The sequence below is a fragment of the Elgaria multicarinata genome, chromosome 4, assembly GCF_023053635.1.
Source record: "Elgaria multicarinata webbii isolate HBS135686 ecotype San Diego chromosome 4, rElgMul1.1.pri, whole genome shotgun sequence".
Taxonomy (NCBI): domain Eukaryota; kingdom Metazoa; phylum Chordata; class Lepidosauria; order Squamata; family Anguidae; genus Elgaria; species Elgaria multicarinata.
This window is the reverse complement of record NC_086174.1, coordinates 133,401,195-133,422,483: the sequence shown is the minus strand read 5'-3', so window position 1 is coordinate 133,422,483 and position 21,289 is coordinate 133,401,195. Positions and strand designations below refer to the sequence as shown.

Here is a 21,289-nt window from a genome sequence, read left to right as displayed (position 1 = left end):
TGCTGTGTGGTTTTTATTCTGGTTGTGCTTTTTATATTGTATTTTGTATTTGTGCTTTTAACCTGTTGGTTGTTTTTATTATGGTTTTAATTTTTGTGAACCGCCCAGAGAGCTTCGGCTATTGGGCGGTATAAAAATGTAATAAATAGATAAATAAATAAATCATTCCCCCCGCCCCGTCCCGCAACGCCAACAACTCCGCTCTCTCCGGCTCTCGGAGAAGTTGAGCGACAGCTGCCACACACCGACGGTGTAGCCCCGCCCCCGTGCTTACGTCACCCCTCCCGGAGCAGCGAGGGGGAGGGCGTCGTGACCGCGAGCTTTTTGATTGGTTGGTTTGGTTATCGACAGCCCGTTACCCCGCCCTGCGAGCCCAGAGAGGAAACCCTTCGCTTCCTGATTGGTCGGGAGTTCATTAGGACGCGCGCGGTGTCTCGGCCCTCGCGCTGTTTTGTGAGGCGCGAGTCGGGCCGGCTAAACGTCCGATTCTGAGGACAGGCAAGAGCCGCGCCGCTATTCCCGCCGCCGCGATGACGTTCAAGCGGGGCCGAGAGCGTTTCTATAGCACCCGCTGCTGCGGTTGCTGTCACGTCCGCACCGGTACTATCATCCTGGGGACCTGGTGTATGGTAAGAGACGTAACTTGTCAGACGGGAAAGGGTCGCCTGTTCCACACTGCGCATGTCCGAAGGAAGAGGGGGGGGGAAAGGGTCGCTTGTGGGGGTGAGTTTCCGGGTATCGTTCCTCACTGCGCATGCGCGTAGTCCCGCCTATTCATCCCTGTCTACGTTTTCTCAGTGCGAAGAAGGAAACGGCTTTGACGTCGAATGTGGCGCGTGCGCACTGACTCCCTAGCTGAAGTTTCAGAACTTTGCCAAGAAATATGTAGCTTTCTAACTTCCCTAAAAAGTTATTTAAAAATGGCGGTGTGTGTTTTTTCTTCTGTAGCTCATCCCAGGCATGTAGGGAATAAGCCCTACTGCAGCCTTCCTCAACCTGGGGTGCTCCAGATGTGTTGGACTACAACTCCCAGAATGCCTCAGCCAGCTGGCTGGGGCATTCTGGGAGTTGTAGTCCACATCAAGAGCGCCCCAGGTTGAGGAAGGCTGCCCTACTGGGTTCAGTAGGGTAACTTATTTCCACCTAGGAGGGCTCAGGATTGCAGAATGCAATTATATCGTGAGAGTCACCCTATTTCCGTGGAGTTTTGTGGGTAGTTTGCAAAGAGATCTGACAAGAGTTGTGTTGGAAGAAGCTGTTTTGAACTAGCTTGGTTTGGCCCTCATGATTCTTCCCCTCCCCCCAGGCCATCTTGTCAATAGCACAAAGTGAAATTGAGTCTGAAATCCAAACCTCAATCTTGGCTCCTCTTCCTTTCTATGCTGGACTGGTCAGTATGTTTCTGATCCTCTGGCTCAGCCTTCCGCCCAGTTGTTTTGGATTTCAACTCCTATCAGCCCCAGCCAACATGGCCACTTGTCAGGAATGCTGGGAGTTGTTGTTCAAAACATCTGGAGTGCACTAGGTATGCTCTAATGCAAGGGTGAGGAACCTCTAGCCCTCCAGATGTTGTTTGTTTCCAACTCTCATTAGCACCAGCTGGCATGGCCACTGGTCAGGGATGATGGGTGTGGTAGCCCAACAGTATCTGAAGGCCACCAATTATAGTGTTCTTTGCCTTGGTGTCTACACAGTGTGGAGGAGAGGACAGATTGCTGAAGTGGAAGAAGAGCTGTGTTTGATCAGACCAAAGCTCCACAAAGCCCCAAAGTGTGGAAGCAATACTCCTCTTCTACTGTCACTCCTCAGCAATTGGCATTCTGTGCATACTGCCTCTGAACCTGAAGGGTCCGTAGAGCTGTTGATAAGACTTCTCCATGAAATTGCCTAACCTCCTAAAGCCAGTAGCCATCAATACATCTTACTATAGCAAATTACACCCATAAATATGTAAAGAAGTACTTACTGGCCTGGTTCAGACAACACGCTAAACCATGCTGCTTAACCACAAAAGGGTTAAGGGAATGCATGCATTCCCTTAACCATTTTGTGGTTAAGCAGCATGGTTTAGCGTGTTGTCTGAACCAGGCCACTGTCTGTCCTGAATCTACTGGTAATTAAATACAATGGATGACCCTGATTTCTGTCCTTATGAGAGGGAAAACAATTTTCTCTATCTACTTTGTCTACAAAATGCATAATTTTATGCATGGGGAAAGTATGTGTGTATTTGTGTTGCAAAGTACAAACTGTTCAGCCAGCAAGTGTCAGCATGAGACTGTTTTGATGTGCCCTGCATTTTTGCTGATTAGTAACAGGAGCTGATGAAGGTTAGAGTAAATTTGCAATCCTGTACATGTTTAGACAGAAAAATGCCCTACAACTCCCACCATTGCCCAGATAGTCAAACTGGCTGGAGAATGCTGGGAGTTGTAGGTCATTATTTCTGTCTAATCATTCATGGGATTGTGCATAGGAATGGACCTGAGGTAAAGGAAAATGAATGGCCTACTAACCTACTTTTCTTCAAGATTCAACTGGCAAGTCTGATTCTGATAAACAAATGCTGCCCCTTTAGGCCTTTGTGCCACATCACCTCTGTTCACCATTGCAGTCACCCTAAGGGCAGTTCTGCACTACAAACTCTTGACTAGGTCCGGATGACCTAGCACTGCTCGTTATGGGTTATTTAACCCATGAAGAGCTTTCAATATGCAACTTCTGCTTTGGGGTTGTTGTATTTTGCAAACCTGGCAAGTATGAGTTGTGCAAAAGTTAAACATTGCACATTTATTTGGTTTGCACAACACAGCAATTCCTGAGTGGGGTTTACATAAAAATGATGTTTGAACACATTGCACTGTTAAATAACCCACAGTGGGCTGTTGCATGGTGTGATCTGGTTCATTGATTTTCTTCTAGTTTTAACTGTTACAGCTTCTCCTGGGAGAATCCTTGCAATGGATGAGGGTAGTGAGAATTCTCTTTGAGATCCGTCACACCCCCTGTTTCTCAAGAACAGGTTGGGGTGAATTATTACTAACTGAGCAGTCCTATGGAGGTGGGAGGAGAAGAAATTGAGTTAGAGGAAAGATTGGGGATATGGCTTTTCTTTTTTCCTTTTGCCTTTTACACCTTTTATTTTTTAAAATTCCTTCCTATTGATTTCAAATGGAGGGAAATAAGTGCCAATTCCAGGGCTGGTGTAATTTTTGCCCTATTTTGGGGGGAGGGAAGGGAAATGGAGGCTTGTGAGATTGGATCTCCCTCTCCAACGGCAGACTTCAATTTGTGCCCTTGGACAATTAGACCTGAAAAATCCTCTGGCCCCTGGGATGCTGTTCCAGAGATCATAACTTTGCACCCTGATTTAAAGGCCTCTCAAACAAAGACTGGGTTTTTCAGAAGCTAATGGATGTATTATATGATGGTTCTCAATAAGAGCATGATAATGAAAGGTTTATAAAGATTTTGTCCATGATTGACACTTCTTGGACAAAACACTAGATGTGAATGTACTGTGATGTTGAAGCAGTAAAATGACAGGCTTGGAGTTGTGGGAGGAGGCTGGGAGGAATCTTAAACACAAGAGAAAACGTGTCACTACCTTTTCTTGTGAAACTGATCAAATGCAACTGTTGCAGCTGTGTAGCTTTATAGTCAGGTAAAAAAAATACCAAGTCAGATAATTGTTTGAACTTAGTATTGTTTACAATGACACAGCAACTCCCCAAGGTTTCAGAACAGAGGCCTTTCCTTGCCTTACCTAAAGGTGCCACAGGTTGAACCTGGGACCTTCTGCATGTGAAGGATATGTTCTACTACTGAAACAGTTGTGCTAGATTGCCTGAGGGAACTTTGTGTCATACATGCTGGCCTTCACAAGGTCCTCTATTTTTGAAATTTCCCACTGCTTGTATGCAGATGTTACTGTTTTGTTCTCTCTTCCTTTCATCAGGAAGAGATTTCATCTTCATGCAATGTGGGAGGGACAATTAGGTTAATAGAGCATTTCCCGCACAGCAGTAACAAAAGGCATATGTGGGCACATGCAACATAATGATATTGTGGTGCAACACTTAACTAGGTGGGGGTTCACAAAGTCTTGCCATCAGAGAATTGCTTTTATATTGTTTCTTTTCTTGGGAGCTGGGCAAGTGGCATGCCCAGACATCACAATGATTTCAGAAATAATTAGAAAGTAGACATCTTGCTGCCCCCACCCCCCTCATACTGTAGGACAACTTTCCCCAACCTGATGACCTCCAGATGAACTGCAACTCCCATAATCACTGATCATTGGCCATATTACCTTGGAATCATTGGAGTTGTAGTCCTACACATCTGGAGGTCATCAGGTTGGGGAAGGCTGTTGTAGGTTAATGGTGCTTCAAGAAGCTGTCTTTTCTTGACTGATGCCTCCATTGCCATCCTAAGAGCATCAGAAGAGAGACCAACCTTGTTAAGTTCTCACAGTCTACGATAAAGCAGGCAATGGTAGCTTTAGGCCATGCAGGTTAAGCAGATGTGTTCAGAACTGTGTTCCATAGTGATCAATACATATTGTTGCATTCAAGACGGGGTATTAGCTATATTTCACAAAACTGTTCTGAAGAGGTTTGTCATGTGCTTGTGATCTTCTGTTGGAAGAGGGGCTGGAAATGGCAACTCCTTCCATTTTTATGGACTGAAATACATGTAGGAGGATTAAGAAAGGAATGAGATCAGACTTTTTTCCTTCAGCTTGGCAATCGGTTTTACAATAAATTCTGGCTATTTATTCAAATTGGAACCTCTGGCCTTATGGACTGTGTAGGGAATGTTTTGTCTTTGTCCTCCTGGGGTAGGGGGCAAAGTGTTCTGTTGTGCACCATTCTTGCAGGCTGTGCTCCCTTGACAAATGGAGTATATCCGATCCCACAAAGTTTAAATTTAGAAAAGTGTAGCACGTTAAGTTTGTAGGAATGAGACCTTTTAGGCAACGTGTCTTTCCAGAATTTCATTCTTGAACATAAACAAAGGTAGCCATGTTGATCCATGACAAAAAATAATAATTAAAAATTCACAATTGAACAATAGTTTTATTGGGCCCATCCAAAATTCCACAGAATTGTGCAAGCTTTCGAATTCCCCAGAATCAGGCAACCCCCCTCCAAAAAAACCAGATAATGGGGGAAGAAACAAGGTCCCCCAAAATGGCCAGGTGTTAAGGTATTGAGCAGCTTTGGCTTTTAATTCTTGCAGTGATTTTTGTGATAAGTGATTTTGGGGGAAGACTGCTGTACCTAGGCTCTTTGAAATGCTACAATATGGAAATTAAGAATACAGTTACATTTCATCTTGAAGCTTCCTCCAGCTCTTTGTGGGGAATCAGTTAACATACTTGAAAAATTGCTACAGCTAAAGTCATACTGAATAAGACAGATCAATATTCAGTCGAGGGAGGTTTATAATTATAGTGATTTTTATCTTGACTTCTGTTCCATATGGTGGTGGTTCACGTACATCTGCATAACGCTGTTAACTGTACAGCCTGCAGTAGTTTAGAACCTACCTGTTTTACAATGAACTGTGGTGGCAATCTTATACAAACTTTCCTGGGAGTAAGACTATTGGGAATATAGTGTGACTTCTGGGTAAGTATGCGTAGGATTGGGTGACAGCTTGGTTTTGGGGGGGGATATGTAAAGATATTTTTATAGTGCTTTTCAGGTAAACCTTACAGAGAGGCTTATATGAATCAATAGGCATCGATATAAATGAGAACGATAAAAACATGCTGCAGGAGTGTGGATGGGGATTTTTGAAAGCTGGACCTCTCTTCCCCTAAGGCAAGAAGTAGCCCTTTGGTAGCAGATGGGGGAGGTGAGGGATATTAAATGTCTGTTCCTCTGTTCTGACCCAGAACGCCCTTTTGCTGTCAAATACAAGATGGAATGTCTTTTAGTGTCTGTCATCTGGTAGATTAAAAGAGGCAAAAGTTCATTGGCTGCTTGGAGCAGAAATTATTATATAACACCTGTCTATTCATGAAGCATTTTTATTTTGTTTGTATTGCAGATTATAATAAACCTATTACGCTAAGCTAAAATAAATCTTGTTTTGCAAACTTTAAGGAGAATTTGGCTCTAACCATGTCTCCTCTGTTCAACTGTTGCTGTTCAGACTCAATTTCCTTCGATTGTACTTCTGCCACATTAATTAATTTTAATTTAAACATGTCTCTGTGTTTGAAGTCTGTTGGACCATTTTCTGCAGACTTCTCTAAGCAGAGCACAGCTTTGCAGTTAATACAGTTTAAAGCTGGGGAGAGGAGTTAGTCCAAGGGACTGCTGTATGGCTTTACCCCTCCCTCCGGATGTGGGGCAGCACCCCTCCAGGAAATGGAGTGGATAGATCCCTCCTGCAGGTGACTATAGGGGTGCACCATGGCAGGGTGTGTGCCTAGGGGTGGCAGCAGATTTTGCTGTCCAAACTGATGACTATTCTAACCTGTGCAAAACCACGTCCATTCATTATTATGTAATAAGCAAGTAAAACAAGAAAAAAAACCGTATAAAACAGAATGACCAGCTTAAAATGTCCAGTCAAATAGGAAGTTTTGTCTTCACATTGAAATGATCGCATGGTTGGTGTCATTTACACATTCATGGAGAGGGGAAGGCCACAGATAGGGTGCCACAACAGAAAAGTCTCTTTTCCCAGTTGTTGTGCAACAGGTGGAAGGCACCTTGAGAAGAGCCTCCCTGGGAGAATTTAAGATATTGTAGTTTATTGGGAATGAGCAATCAGCAGGTACACACTGCTTGGCTACTTCTACTTGGCATCTTCTGCTAGCAGCGAGGCCTAAACAAATTAGAAAGCCTCTGTCTGTGGTTTGTTTAGCATCATGACAAGTGTGTTCTCTGGCTTGTTTCTCTCCTAACCCAAAGTCTAAAGGAATTACTAAAGGCTTATAGTTATATCCAAACTCGCCCATTGACTTTTCTAAGTTCACTATATTAAAAAATAAATAAACAATTTTGTTAAATTGGGGTGTGTGGGGAGAGGAGGAGAAGAGATGTCAAACCATCCAAATAGTTTGAAATGTTTTAGATTACAAAGTAAAATGTTGTCACAATTGCTTTAGACTGATTGAAAAGAATTAGAGTCAGCTTTTTCCTACTGTCAATATTAATATTTTTACTTTGTCAAATTCACTGAAAAAATTAGCAGTAAATGTGAATTCCAGTTACAGAAGCCACCTGAAAATTCCTCTTTGGTCAATGCATTACCATGAATTTTGTGTCTCTAAATAATGCATGGTAGGTGGATAAAATTTAGAGATAAGGCGCAGGGGGTAGTACCATATCTGTCATGTTCTGAATGTTGCACTTTGGTTTGCTGTAATGTTTCCTAAAATGAAAAGGTGAGAACATTCATTTGTAATCTGTGTTACCAGAATTCTTTCAATGAATACCCCATCCTACTACTTTCACTTGGGAGTATGTCTCACTGGTTTCAGTGGAAAGTCCAAATAAATATCCTACTACTTATTGCAAGGGCAAAACATGTGATATTGATTGCAAGAGAGAAACAGTATTTCCTTAATTGTAGTAGGTTGGCGATGGGAGACTTAAGTCTGACAGGCAGTATATTGTATATCATCAACTTGTCTATTGATGCCAGGGCAAATAATTCTAACATAGAGTTTGTTGAAATGCATAATTCAGTTGGGGATACACCAGTTTTTAGGCTACAGAATAATGTATTAAGAGGTGGAAATATTGATCCATGCATTGTGTGGGAGTGGGCAAAATCCATAAAATTGCTAATCTGAATAGGAGCTTTTAATGTCCATGATAACTAACTAGCATGGTTGCTTTTGTTCATATCACACCATCTTTGTATTTGGTGTTTTACAAAGAAGGTGACAGGTCCTTAACCCTGAGGGGCTTACAATCATAAAAATATGCAAGAGAAACAGGGTAAGAATGGGTCTGTTCGGACAAGCCATGGTTAGGCAGCTAACCATGGTTAATGAGCATGTTTAAGCTGTGGTTATGTAGCCACCATGGTTAGCAATGGTTCACATGACACGCTAAGTCATACTGTTTAGCTCAGAATGTTTAACTACCATGGCTTAGCATGTCATCTGAACAGGGTCAGTATGAGTATTTCAGTTACACGTAGTTTAGTGTTACTGTTGGATTTGAATACAGGCTAATTAATACATTCCTGGATTCATATAAATTGGGTAGGTGCCAAGGTGCCCTATCCCTCCGATTTTTTCCTATCTTATTTTTTTTTAAAAAAAACCCAAAGACACCTATTCTGACTCTTGGGAAGAGACTGCATCAAGGTCTACATATAACAAGACCTACTTAAGTTGTGTTAAAACAGTTAGTGTGTCACCAAAAAGTTATTGTAAGTAAGGTATAGAGAGTCACGTTTCCAAAATCTAAATTGGCTGGGGGGGGGGGCAACCCCCACCCCAATACGTGTGTATGGGTTCGTTCTCCCATACTCTTACAAGTGGTTGGAATTGTTTTTGTTAGTAACCTTGATGCTTGTCTCCTTAGGAATGATTTGCATGAGAACTTGATCTGTGGCCTTGTCACACAACCCTCCCCATCAAGTTTGCTCCTGGCACTGGTTTGCAATCTGGAATTGCTGCTTTTATTTTGTGTTAAATGTACCTCTAGCAATGAGTCATTGTTGAATCTCAAGGTCTTGGGGCAGTGGGCATTTAACATCATGGATTTGTTTGCAGCTTGTTTGAAGGCTCTCTTCGTTTGACTGGTTAGCACTGGCTCTGCTGCCTCTTCTGCAACAGTAGGTTGTACTCGACAACAGACTGTGCTCTGGGACAGCAGCTTCTGCATCTGAATTTGTGCTTGCTCTGTCCCTTCCACTTCAACATTCCTTTCCCAAAAAAAAACCGTTCAATTCCTTAAGAAACCTCATAAGTGCTAGCACAGCCAGATGGAAATGATACCATCAGAGAAGGGCAACTCATGTCTGTTGACTTGATGAGGAGGGACAAATGGAAATGGGAAGGTCAGCTATCTGCATCTGAGGCTTCCTTCCCACTTCTGTTGTCCATCTGTACATAATACAAACTAATGCCTGAGTTCATTTGTCTCTAATTTGCCCCACCCACTTAGCTGACTTTTTCTCTCTTCCCAGCCCAATCCTGCCAACTACAATCTGAACAAGCAAAGCTACTAATCTGTTGTCTCTCACCTTTGCAGCCTAAAAGGGCTGGGAGAGATGTCTGAAATAATGTCTTAATATACCTTTTGCCTTCCAACAAAAGGTGCGATTAGGGCTGCGTTTAATCTCCACCCCATCTGAGGAAAGATTATCTGGCCTGTAGAAGTTGCTGCTTCTATTAAGGACACAGACAAATTGCTAACTGCATTTCTCTAGCAGCGTTATTTCTGAGTATGTTCCAGGGTAAACCACTACCTACCCAGAAAAAAGGGATCAAATGCTGCAATTGGTTGAAAGAGCAGTGCTCCTCATGCATTTTCAGCCAACAGAACTGTAGAGTTTTGGCTATTCATATAAAGGCAATGCATCAGGCTGTAATCCCACGTGTTCTTCCTATGGTGCAAGTCTTGTTGAACTTGGTGGGACTTGTTTTTGAGTAAATATGCCTAGGACTATAGTGGAACACAGTAAAACACTTCCTTAGATTGTAAGCCTATGCGGCAGGGTCTTGCTATTTACTGTTTTACTCTGTACAGCACCATGTACATTGATGGTGCTATATAAATAAATAAATAAATAAATAAATAAATAAATAATAATAATAATAATAATATAAGTGGTTAGGTGTAGCACTATTTTGCTAAGTAAAATTCTTCCAGTCATACAGTATCTCTTTTCTCTTGTAGGTGGTGAATCTCCTGATGGGCATTTTGCTGACAGTTGAAGTGACTCACCCTAATACTGTGCCAACAGTAGATATCCAATATGAAGCCATTGGGAACTTCTATCCTTCTGACAGGGTGGCTGGTAGGTATATAATAATTTCTGGAGAGTAGTAATTTTAAAATATGCCAGTATGTATTTCTATTGCATTACTAGGGCATTTCTTAATTTGTGGGGCACATTGACATGGGTCAAACATAATTTGTGATTGTCAAGGATTTTTCCTCTCCAGCCTTTCTGTGTATGTCACAGAACACAGGGAAAGAGAGAGGTGCCTTACATTGCTCTGGGGCTAAGAGATGGTAGAAGCTTTTCTACCATCTCCAAAGCTGAGCACCACATGAGAAAACCCTCCTTGCTTTTCCCGGTGGAGGGTTTTCTCATGTGCTGTGCAAGGTTTCTCAGAAGGTCAGGAATATTCTCTACTGGTGAGCTGGGAAGTGTATTTGTTGAGGCTTGTGCACCCTGACATCTCCTTCAATTAGAATAATAAAATATTTATGAAAAATCAGTACAAACTTCTGAATGTCCATGAGTTCAAAAGATCAGTGTACTGCGTTTCCTAACCAAGACAGCAATCCTATATTCCCTGAAGAGCATCCCAGGGACCATAGGATTCTTTGGATCCCCCCTTTCAAAGCTGTAGACACTGCTATGACTTCAGAAGGGTGACTTAAAGATCCAGTCCCTCCCCCTGCCCCCTTGCAGCCATCACAGAAAGAACTGCAGCACCTGCTTTGTAAGGTTGCAAAAGTGGCCTCGGATGGCTTTGTAGTGGGCAAGAAGGGGAGAAGCCAGCCCTGGCCCTGTTGCTGGCAGCGCGGGTTCAGAGACCCGTCTAGAAGAAAAGGTGGATGGAAAGGCAAACATCACCTCTGTCGCTCCTGATGGCAGCAGGCCATAAGATGCTTGGAAGCCTTTGAAATTGGAGGCTTCCTTCTAATGCAGTGGTTCTCAACCTGGGGCGCGCCAGATGTGTTGGACTGCATCTCCCAGAATGCCCCAGCCAGCAGAGCTGGCTGGGGCATTCTGGGAGTTGTAGTCCAACACATCTGGAGCGCCCCAGGTTGAGAAAGGCTGTTCTAATGGGTGGCAACCCTATGGGGTTGTGCACTAAATGCTATTTTTCAATTAGAAATTATGATTGCGACCAGCTCTCTCCTAACTCTCTGGCTTTCAGTTTTCTTCTAACAAATAAAATAGAAATGACTAAATATCTTGTTACTTGCAAGGATGTAAGTGGTGCTTATTTTCTTTGAGTACAATCATGTTGAGTGGTCAAAGAACTGAAGCACAAATTGACACTTCAAAGTATATAGGAGAAATCAAATCCTCTCCTGCCAGAAGAAATACATACAGTAGCTCAGTTGAAAAAGACACTAAATTGCAAGCAATGTATTATGATCTTTTCTGACAGTGTTGAAACTAAAGAGGGCAGCAGGAGCATAGAAAGTAAATTAACAATACCCTAAATAATACACTGTTTAAAAATAACTCCTTAGTAAATGATGCCTCTCATTCTATTACTAAGGATGGTTTAAGGCAAAAGTAGCATTCTTAATATAGCTGGAATAGTTCAGTTTGGACAGCTTGATGAAATGTCAGCCCAGTGTGTGGCCACTGTAAAGAAGGCAAACTCCATGTTAAGCATTATTAGAAAAGGAAGTGAGAATAAAACAGCCAGTATCATACTACCTTTATACAAATCTATGGTTCAACCACACTTATAATACTGTGTACGGTTTTGGTCACCACACCTAAAAAAAGATATTGTAGAGCTGGGAAAAGTGCAGAAAAAGGCAACTGAAATGATCAAGGGACTGGAGCATCTCCCGTATGAGTGAAGGCTACATCAACTAGGATTGTTAAGCATGGGAAAAAAGAGGTTGAGGGGAGACATGATAGAGGTGTACAGAATTATGCATGGTATGGAGAATGTGGATAGGCAGACATTTTTCTCCCTCTCTCAAAATACTAGAACCCAGGGTCATCCCATGAAGTTGATTGGTGGGAGATCCTGGACAAATAAAAGGAAGGACTTCTTAACACAGCGCATAGCTAATTATGGAACTCACTATCACAGGATGTAGTGATGGCCACCAATTTGGACGGCTTTAAAAGGGGATTGGATAAATTCCTGGAGGCAAAGGCTATCAATGGCTCCTAGTCCTGATGGTTAAGTGCAGCCTCTAGTATCAGAGGCAATAAGCCTGAATACTCTAGTTGTTGGGGAACATGGGTGGGAGGCTGCTGTTGCACAATGTCGTGCTTGTGTTTCCCTGGTTGACAGCTGGTTAGCTACTGTGGGAACAGAGTGCTGGACTAGATGGACCCTTGGTCTGATCCAGCATGGCTATGCTTATGTTCTTAAGTTTAAGTGGATTAATATTAATAGATCACAAGCATCATGTTGTACAAATAGCTTGTCTTAATATGCTTTTATTGTTAAAACAATTCTTGCTATTTTTCCCCACCAGAAAATGCGTGTGTTCTCTTTGCCATCTCGCTCCTCATGTTCACAGTCAGTGCCATGATGGTGTATGGAGCAATTGCTGTAAGTATTATACGAATGGCTCTTGGCGCTAACTTTTTCTGTTTTCCTTTCAAGATTAACATTCTTTCTTTTGCATTTTTAGCATCGAGTTGGCTGGCTGATTCCATTCTTCTGTTTCCAGCTTTTTGACTTCGTTCTCAGCTGTCTGATGGCTATAAGTTCTCTGACATACTTGCCAAGAATAAAAGATTACCTGGATCAATTAGTAAGTGTATAAGAAAACAATCCTAAAGGTTGGGAGATGGGGGCAACGTGGCTGATTGCCAGCCACTTTGCTCAGCATGATGAGACCGGGGCAGTAGGTGGGTTGGGGGCAAGACTGCTAGGCTTTTTTATCTGGTGGATCTTATTTCTTCAGAATTTCACCCCATTGAAACTGATGGGGGTATTCATACCAGCTCCATGCTGGTGTAGCTGACTGGCCCAGATCCAAAGCTGCCTCTGCCCTGTCCCTGACACAGCACATTTCAGGGTCTATTGCCAGCAGAAATAGTTGACACAGAGATTTCTGTAAATGTAACATGGTTTCTCGGAGTGGACATGCCCCTAACTCCTGGTGGAGCTCCTCTCCGCAAGTGGAGGGGTGCCTCTGCTGCATCTTAACACCCCTCGGTCAGCTATGTGAGGGGGTTAGGATTGCTTTGCCACTGCGAACTGTGTCTTGATTTCTTCTTCTTCTTCTTCTACCGCCCCATAGCTGAAGCTCTCTGGTGGTTTACAAAGATTGACATTGATCATTAAAAATCAGTAGACAAAATTGAAAAACATAAAAAGCAACACCATACAAAGACAATATATATTTAAAACAACTATTCAATTGGAGAATAAATGTTTGCCAATGCACATGCAACACACCCGTGTGCACGCACACACACAGAGGTATCTTTGTATTGTGACCTTTTCATATTCTAAATATATATTTTTATATCTGTTACATCGTTGTTGTTGTTGTTGTTATTATTATTATTATTATTATTATTGCATTTATATCCCGCCTTCTTTCCTCCAATGAACCCAAAGCCACGTACAGAATCCTCCTCCTCTCCATTTCTACCCTCATGACAACAACCCTGTGAGGTAGGTTGGGCTGAGAGTCTGTGACTGGTCCAAAGTCGCCCAGTGAGTTTCCATGGCTGAGTGGGGTCTAGAACCCGGATCTCCTGACTCCCAGTCCAACACTTTAGCCACTACACCACACTGGTAAATGCTTAGCAAATTATACAGGCCCCTTCAGGCATCTCCTTTATTTCACATTAATCAATATAGTTTTACTGGCTGTATTTCTAGTGGGTGAAAATTAAAACTCAGTAAAAATGTCATAGCAACTTCTTAAACGGATTTTTAAAAACGTTTTTTCCTTTTATCCGGCCCATAGTTTTGTGGCTTCCATATCACTGTTGGCATCTCTGTACCTTGGCCTCTGCTTCAATGCTACTCATCTCTGCTTGCCAGAATGGCTTGATGCCATATTGAACTATGTCAGGACACTTGTAGAAGTCTGCCTCTATGGATCCAAAGTAGATGTGTTCTTGTAGTCTGTATGGATACTCTGTGATACTGTTTTTTTCTACAACAATGTGGAGATTTTTTTAAAAAGGAAAAAGTAGTAAGTTCATATTTGTCATCAATTAATTTGCATGTACCAAAGAACTTTCTGAAATTATTCCCTAATGTAATTCTAAAGTATCACTATTTTCTTTTCTAGCCGCAGTTCCCATACAAAGATGACCTCCTTTCCTTTGATTCAAGCTGTCTTCTTTTCAGTGTTCTGGTGGCATTTGTCTTGGTCATCATCTTAAAGGTGAGTTTGGGAGCATCATGTATTTTAACATTTAGGGCACAGTAATGCCAGTCAATCTGTGTGAAAGCTTTACCATATGGTTTGAGCATCTTAACTGTCACTCATTCCAGTTGCCTATTCTGAGTGGTGGACTGATTTTGGCATGTCACCCAGCTAACTGAAGGTACTAAAATAGATTCTGATACCCTACGGGCACCTGTTCTGTGACCACCTCAGATTAGTGCTGTAGTTATAGCTGTACCTACCCTAAGCTCCTTAGAAAGTGATGACATGTGTGCTGGAATAAACAACTTAATTAGTTTCCTTAACATAGTTGCCAAATAAGAAATATGTATGCATTATCTCTGTGTTGATGTGTAATTCACAACCCTTCTGCTGTTTTCTACAGTCAAATGATCTCCTTTTCCTCCCTCCACTCCCTTTGCAGGCCTATCTTATTAACTGTGTGTGGAACTGCTATAAATACATTTGCAACAGAAACTTGCCTGAAATAGCAGTATACCCTGCATTTGAAGCACCTCCACAGGTAAAATCTTCATAAGACCTAACTAACTGAGCTGTCATTCTAATTTTGAGGGATTGGTGATATGATAAATATTTCCTTAGAACCAACTGCTTTGCTTACAAGTTTCCAAATTTGCATGTTCTTCCGTCAAGTAAATCTAATGGCTGCCAGCCGAAGTCACTTGCTTCTTTGTGCAAATAGAGTTGGTGACAGCAGAATGTGTTGTCCAAATGAGTGTTTGAGGCCAAGGCACAGTTTCTTTCAAATATTCAGGAGCAATACAGCAAATGAAACATACAATTACTTCAGAGCAATGCATTTCTCTGGAATTCACAGAAGTTAGGAAATTCTGTTAATCTTTCTACCCTGAATTCTTGCAATGTAAACTACTTGGTAGCCATTTCGGACTTGATTTGTACTCATTACTGAAGCATAACTCTTACAATAAAGAAGCCATTTGGATTATTGCTATGTAAGCATGGGCTGTTATGTTGTAGAATGCATCAAGGCAATGGATTGGAATAAAGAATTTTATTCATTCAATATTTTGATGTTAATATTTACCCCTCTGGGGAATGCTTGAAATGATGTTTTCTGTAGGGAGGTATTGTGTATACTGACCACAATTGTTCACATTGTGGTCATAGGTACATAGGAAGCTGCCTTATACCAAGTCAGATCATTGGTTCACTTAGGTCAGTATTGTTGATACTGGTTAGCACTGGCTCATGAAGGTTGCAGGCAGGATTCTTTCCCAGCCCCACCAAGAGATGCCAAGAATTGAACCTGGGACCTTCTGCATGCAAAGCAGTTGCTCTGCCACTGAGCTACGGTCCTTCCCAGTTTTCTTAAATAGAATAAAGAGTGCAATTCTATGCATGTTTAGACAGAAAATTGAGCCTCATGTGGCGCAGAGCGGTAAAGAAGCAGTTTCTGCAGCTGAAACTCTCCCCACGGCCTGAGTTCGATCCCAGCGGAAGCTGGTTTCAGGCAGCCGGCTTGGGTCGACTCAGCCTTCCATCCTCCTGTGGTCGGTAAAATGAGTACCCAGCTAGCTGGGGGAAAGGTAATAACAGCCGGGGAAGGCAACGGCAAACCACCCCGCTATAAGGCCTGCCAAGAAAACGTCAACGAAAGCTGGCGTCCCTCCAAGAGTCAGTAATGACTCAGTGCTTGCACGAGAGGTTCCTTTCCTTTCCTTAGACAGAAAAAGTCCTACAACTCCCAGCCTTCCTCAGCCAGCATTGGTCATTTATGTCATTGGCACATGTGAGGTGGAGCAGTCACCTGAAAGTGACCTTCTCTCGCGCGTTTTGTGGCAAAATGGTAATAAAACTTGAAAAATGTGAGTGATTTTCATGTTATGCTAATTTGCAATCTTACATCACTGGAAGAAGCATATCTTTGCAAGTTGAGAATAGTGACCAAGTGACAACTTGGGTAATGATAGTGCAAACTGTCCAGAGTTACTGTGGAACACATTTTAATAGTAGAACCTTACCCACAAGTATTTTGATACTCTATGCAGCCATAGGGGCTTATGACATTAAACTAGAAAAGAAATTAACTTTCATGTGGTAGTATAAATACTTCCCCTTTCTTCCATGGACTGTCATAAAATATTCAGCTAAGAGGAAGATTTTTCAGAATCTGGTGTTTTAACCCCCTACTTTTCCATTGCAGTATGTCCTCCCAACCTATGAAATGGCAGTGAAGATGCCAGAGAAGGAACCTCCACCTCCTTACATACCAGCCTGAAGCAACGCAACGTGTGGTCAAACACCTGTTCCAGCTTCGTTTTTTATACTGCTTAAGTATTCAAGGCTTTAGGAGCAACATTATATGGTTGAGAGGCATTTGATATAACCTTACTAAACAAAATCCATATGGGAATGATTCCCCCATCCCTTCTCGGTAGCTTTCATTTTAATTTTATTGATCACCTTAATCCTTTTAAGCAATTATTGCCTTAATTTCGCAAGCACTTGTGTTTGCGTTTGTAACTTCATTCACATGTATTAGTTGTTTCATTTAATTTGGATAAGGAAACGTTAGTCTGGGAGATACGTGTTCACAAGATCAGGCATTTCACACATACAGAAGGACAATCTGATCAGATGGCAAGATGACAGGGAATTTTGTTTTATTTTCTTTTGCTTTTTTAGTGGGGTGGGGGTGGGGAAGAAGTGCAAATGGGGTATATAATATGTATTTACTTAGCACTCTCTCCTTTATCTTATCTTTTACTGTGTTATCCTATGCCTTGAAACAATATTTCCAGGAAGCCTGAAGTTGGCACGGAAGTTTGAAGATTTTACTATATGCTGTGAATGCAGGAAAAGTGCACACAGAAAATACATTTGTGTCAGTTGCATGCTTCTAATTTGTATGAATTTTCATCTTTGTTTATAAATGACTCTTTAATAAATCTTGTTTAAAAAAACAGTTTGCTAGCTGTGTTGATGGTATATGATTTCATCAGTCATGTGTTAATTTCCAACTAGTTTTCAAATTGTCTTTGTGTACTGAAATAAAACCCCATACAACATGCCAGTCATTTTAAAAACGGTTCTGTGCCTCCAAGAAAAACACTTCTGTCCAGAAAATACTTTGGGAAAATATACTGTAAAAAATGGTTGTGTATTTCAATGAGAAATTGCTTCCATGTTTTCCTTTTTGTTTTACTGTATCAAGTCCGCTGTTTTCTGACTAGGATACAGGAAGATGATTTCATCATTGGAGCTGGGGCAAATATTGTAAACGTTTATTATGCCTTGACCTGGGAGACTTTCTGTGTGTGGGTTAGAGTTCAATAAACTCATGTTTTACTTATCTGGAGGCATGGTTTAAATTAGATTATGTCAGCCTAGATTGATTCTCTAAAAATCAGCTTCACCATTTGCAATAGATATTTCCTTAGGGAAAAATTGCAGAGTGATTTTTTGACAATAAAAATGTGTTTACAGCTGTGGCTGCAATCCTATGCTTCCTTTGAGGGTGTCCTAGGAGGCATAGGATTTTTTGGATATTCCCCTCCAAGGGCAGGGAGAGAGGTTTGCCCTTGGAGAAGAAGACCCATCCTTACAAGCTTCCTCTGTCAGACTGCAGAAAGCTCCACAACTGGTGCCTCTCTGATGTCAGAAACCTGATGTTGGATGGTACCAAAAAAGAAAAGAAAAAAGGCATCCTATGGGCATGCGGGAGAGGCTGCGGATCTGCAGCAAACAAAACCTTCCCCTGCCCCCAAGACAACAAAAGAACTGTGTCTTGGGACTGGTATAAATTTCCCTCCTATTGGAATCAATGGAAGGGGGAAAGTCTACGACACAGACACCCCTGACTCTTCTGTGATAGGGCATTGGAAATGGTGGTTCTTCCTCACCTATAGGATTGTTGTGTCAATAGATCCCATTCCACCTAGGAGGGTATATTTTAACATTTATTAAATATGGGTTGTTCATTCATTTTAGCGGTTGTATTACAACAGAAACAAACCACATCTCTACCCCATTCACATATCCATCCCCCTATTCACACACAATCATTTAAGCCATGTCCTCTGCAACACAGCAATTAGGCTTCGAGAAAAGATCCTACTTGCACCTTTTTTCTAAGTCTAATTGCTGTGTTGCAGAGGGGAGGCTGTGGGCAAGAGGTTAGGCCATCTTTCTTCTGGATCTGGATTGCAAGAAAATTTTGCCATACGCAGGCCCACTTCACACAGCATGCCATGCCCACTGGGTGTTGTTTAAATCCCAATGGCTGTGGGGTGTGCTGATTGCCATTTTGAATATGCGATCACCCCCCCACACAAACACACACACCAATTGGTGCTCCCCATGTTGGGTGGGCTTGGCTACCATGGGTTATTTGAGGGTTAAACAATCCCTTGCATAACCCTTAGTTTGTAGCAGGTTTGAATTTTGCAAATTCAAAATGGCAGCTGGCACAAACCACAGCTCATCCAGGGTCAAATAACCCACAGTGATTCTGGTGTGTCAAGCAAACTCGGTCAATACTTCATTGTGTTTGCTTTTTATATTTATGCCCTGTTATGTTGAAAACAGGAACATAGCTTTACTTGCATCTTGTATTAAACTACATTAGGAGAGAAATAAGAAGTTAACCACACACAAATCCTATTATCTTACTAAGGATTTCTGTTTGCCTCTAGACATACAAGAACAGTGAACAAGACACAACCATGTGTAGACCAACCCAATGACCCAATTTTTTTTAGAAGCAAGAGTGGTAGTTTCCAGGGAAAATCCCTGCCCCCTCATCGGATAGGATATAAATTTTCTTGGTAGCTGTAAATACTCATGATTTGAAAGTAAAGAATACAGAGCTTGGGAATTTAGAGGGCATAAATAAGAGTAAAATATCACCCAAGTGACTCAATGAAGTGTGAGGATAGTAGAGTTCTGGTTAAAACCTTATGTGTTCATATGTCCGTGGCAATTAATTGCATCATTCAAGGCTACTATTTTGATCCTTGGAACTGGTTTTAGCATATGTGAAGTGGTTTCTTCATATAATACTGGCATCTTTGTGAACTGCCCAGAGAGCTTTGGCTATAGGGCAGTATAGTAATAAAATGGATGGATGGAAAATCTCAGGCCCGTGGGAGGTCACCATTTGACCCTCCAGCTTCCCCTGCTCCCTACCCAAGCTGTGTTAAGGCATTTTCAAAGCCTCTATTAGTTCCAATGGGGACTTTCTTGAAGCCTAATTGCAGCAAGGGGAGCAATGGGGTGGGGGGAAGTGGCTGCTGGGGAGGGAATGGCTAACCCTCCTTTCCCCAGCATTTCACACACTCCTTGAAAAATGGTCTCTTCCCCCATTGCAAGTGGGGGGGGGGCTGTGGGGGGTGTGTGCACAATCCCGTCAAGTGTGTATCATCTGCCCCCCACAAGATTTTCTGCCTGATCAAATTAGAAGTATTGGATACAATTAGGCTTACGTCCTAGAATTTAGAAGGTTGGAACAGCAAGCTACCAGATCCTGATGTTTCTGAGCCCTTAACTTTGAAATTATAATTATTTCTCCAAGAAATCATTATTGGCTTTCCAATGGTTTACCAATAGCAGTTTTCTAGAGGGCTAGATAGAAAAGATGCAGCTTGCAACAACAGATCTTCTTTGATGACTGAGCAATCACAATAAGACTTGGAAGAATTATTCCATAAACATACATACTGTCCTAACTTTATGGGCTAGGTTGATTCTCCACCCTTGCACCTATTTTACAATGGAGTGGGTCAGGTGGGGGAGAAAATGTGGCACATTGCGAAGTTCTTTTGTATCTAAACTCAGTCCTCTGCTTTACTTGGGAACATGAGATGTATAATCAGTTCTGAACCCCCTTACCCGCCACCTACATCCTTCATGCCATTTCCCCAAATGAAAATGCTCCTTCACCCAGTTTCTGTTAGCCATGCTGGTACCAATATCTCTCTACACACCCCACCCCACCCCACCCCACCCCACCCCACCCATAAGGCTATTAGTTCCCCACCCAAAGACTTCAGTCAGGGAAATCCTGTCCAGAATTAGGGCTCCAAGCCAATCTCCCCTTGCTGCTTTTGAGCTTTGAAGAAAGACTTGGTGGTCCTGTTTATTAGTAGATCCATGTCATGCTTAAATTTGCCCTCAGCAGATAGCAACATATATGGCGTCATTTCTTCCTGGTGTCTCAGTTTCAGATAGAGAAGTGTACTGGGGACAAACATAGCAAGTTTCAACCTGATCTCTCAGTTTTCAGGATAGATCTCTCATTGTTTGTGTTACAACTTTCCTGGTCCTCCTGAAGATGGATGTGGTGTTGACCTCACGTTCAGTACTTAAAAATATACTTACTAAATATGAACATCAACTTTCATTCCCATATTTCATCTCTGTGGCTACTACTATGTTAAGATTCATGCTTGCATTTTCCTCCTTTTCAAAACAGGTACAGGGTTAAGTTGGTCTTCAGAGAACTACCATTACATATACAGACTTCCATGGTGATATCTCGGTCTCCAAGGCAAATAATGCACTGTTGGGTATGTTGCACTTTCTTGCCCCATTGAAATCACAATTATGAATATATCATTAAGTAGACCTCTATGCTACCAAATACCATGATGTGCTCTCCTCTTGAATACCCTTTTATTTATTTTTCTTCCAGCTTGAAGTAAGCTGGATGGTTTTGGCTTCATTTGTATCACTGACGTGCATTCTCAGGATTTGTAAACTTGGTATATCAGGAGTTTTAAGATGAGTTTATTTATATGATGGTGTTCCATGTAGACAAGCCAACACCTGGCCCTTTGCTTTCTGGCATTGTGCCGAGAACAACATGCACAATTTCATTGCCTTGATCTAAATATTGATTTACTTGAATCTGAATGATCTACATTCAACACATGCAGCATGTTGAATTCAGCTAACACATGGGAATGTTTCTAAGTGGTAATCCTGTTTTACCTTCCAATTAGCTGATGGATTTAGGTATCCCTCAAGTTAGA

The 21,289-nt window shown here is 41.9% G+C and overlaps 1 protein-coding gene across 1 annotated transcript; it reads left to right on the top strand.

Moving 5' to 3' along the window:
• The first annotated feature begins 401 nt into the window (after window positions 1-401).
• Window positions 402-17,223, top strand: LAPTM4A (lysosomal protein transmembrane 4 alpha). The gene is made up of 7 exons (XM_063125197.1): window positions 402-629; window positions 9,882-10,002; window positions 12,396-12,472; window positions 12,555-12,677; window positions 14,178-14,273; window positions 14,701-14,799; window positions 16,462-17,223. Exons 1-7 carry the CDS (start codon window positions 531-533, stop codon window positions 16,534-16,536), a joined length of 690 nt encoding a protein of 229 aa, XP_062981267.1. The 5' UTR covers window positions 402-530; the 3' UTR covers window positions 16,537-17,223.
• The last annotated feature ends 4,066 nt before the right edge of the window (window positions 17,224-21,289 follow it).

What these genes read in the sequence shown, in the direction of transcription:
- LAPTM4A (XM_063125197.1), top strand. Translation starts at nt 531, where the DNA reads ATGACGTTCAAGCGGGGCCGAGAGCGTTTCTATAGCACCCGCTGCTGC. An exon ending in TCCTTCTGACAGGGTGGCTG is followed by an intron (nt 10,003 to 12,395) that starts GTAGGTATATAA and finishes TTTCCCCACCAG; the next exon opens with AAAATGCGTGTGTTCTCTTT. An exon ending in CATTTGAAGCACCTCCACAG is followed by an intron (nt 14,800 to 16,461) that starts GTAAAATCTTCA and finishes TTTCCATTGCAG; the next exon opens with TATGTCCTCCCAACCTATGA.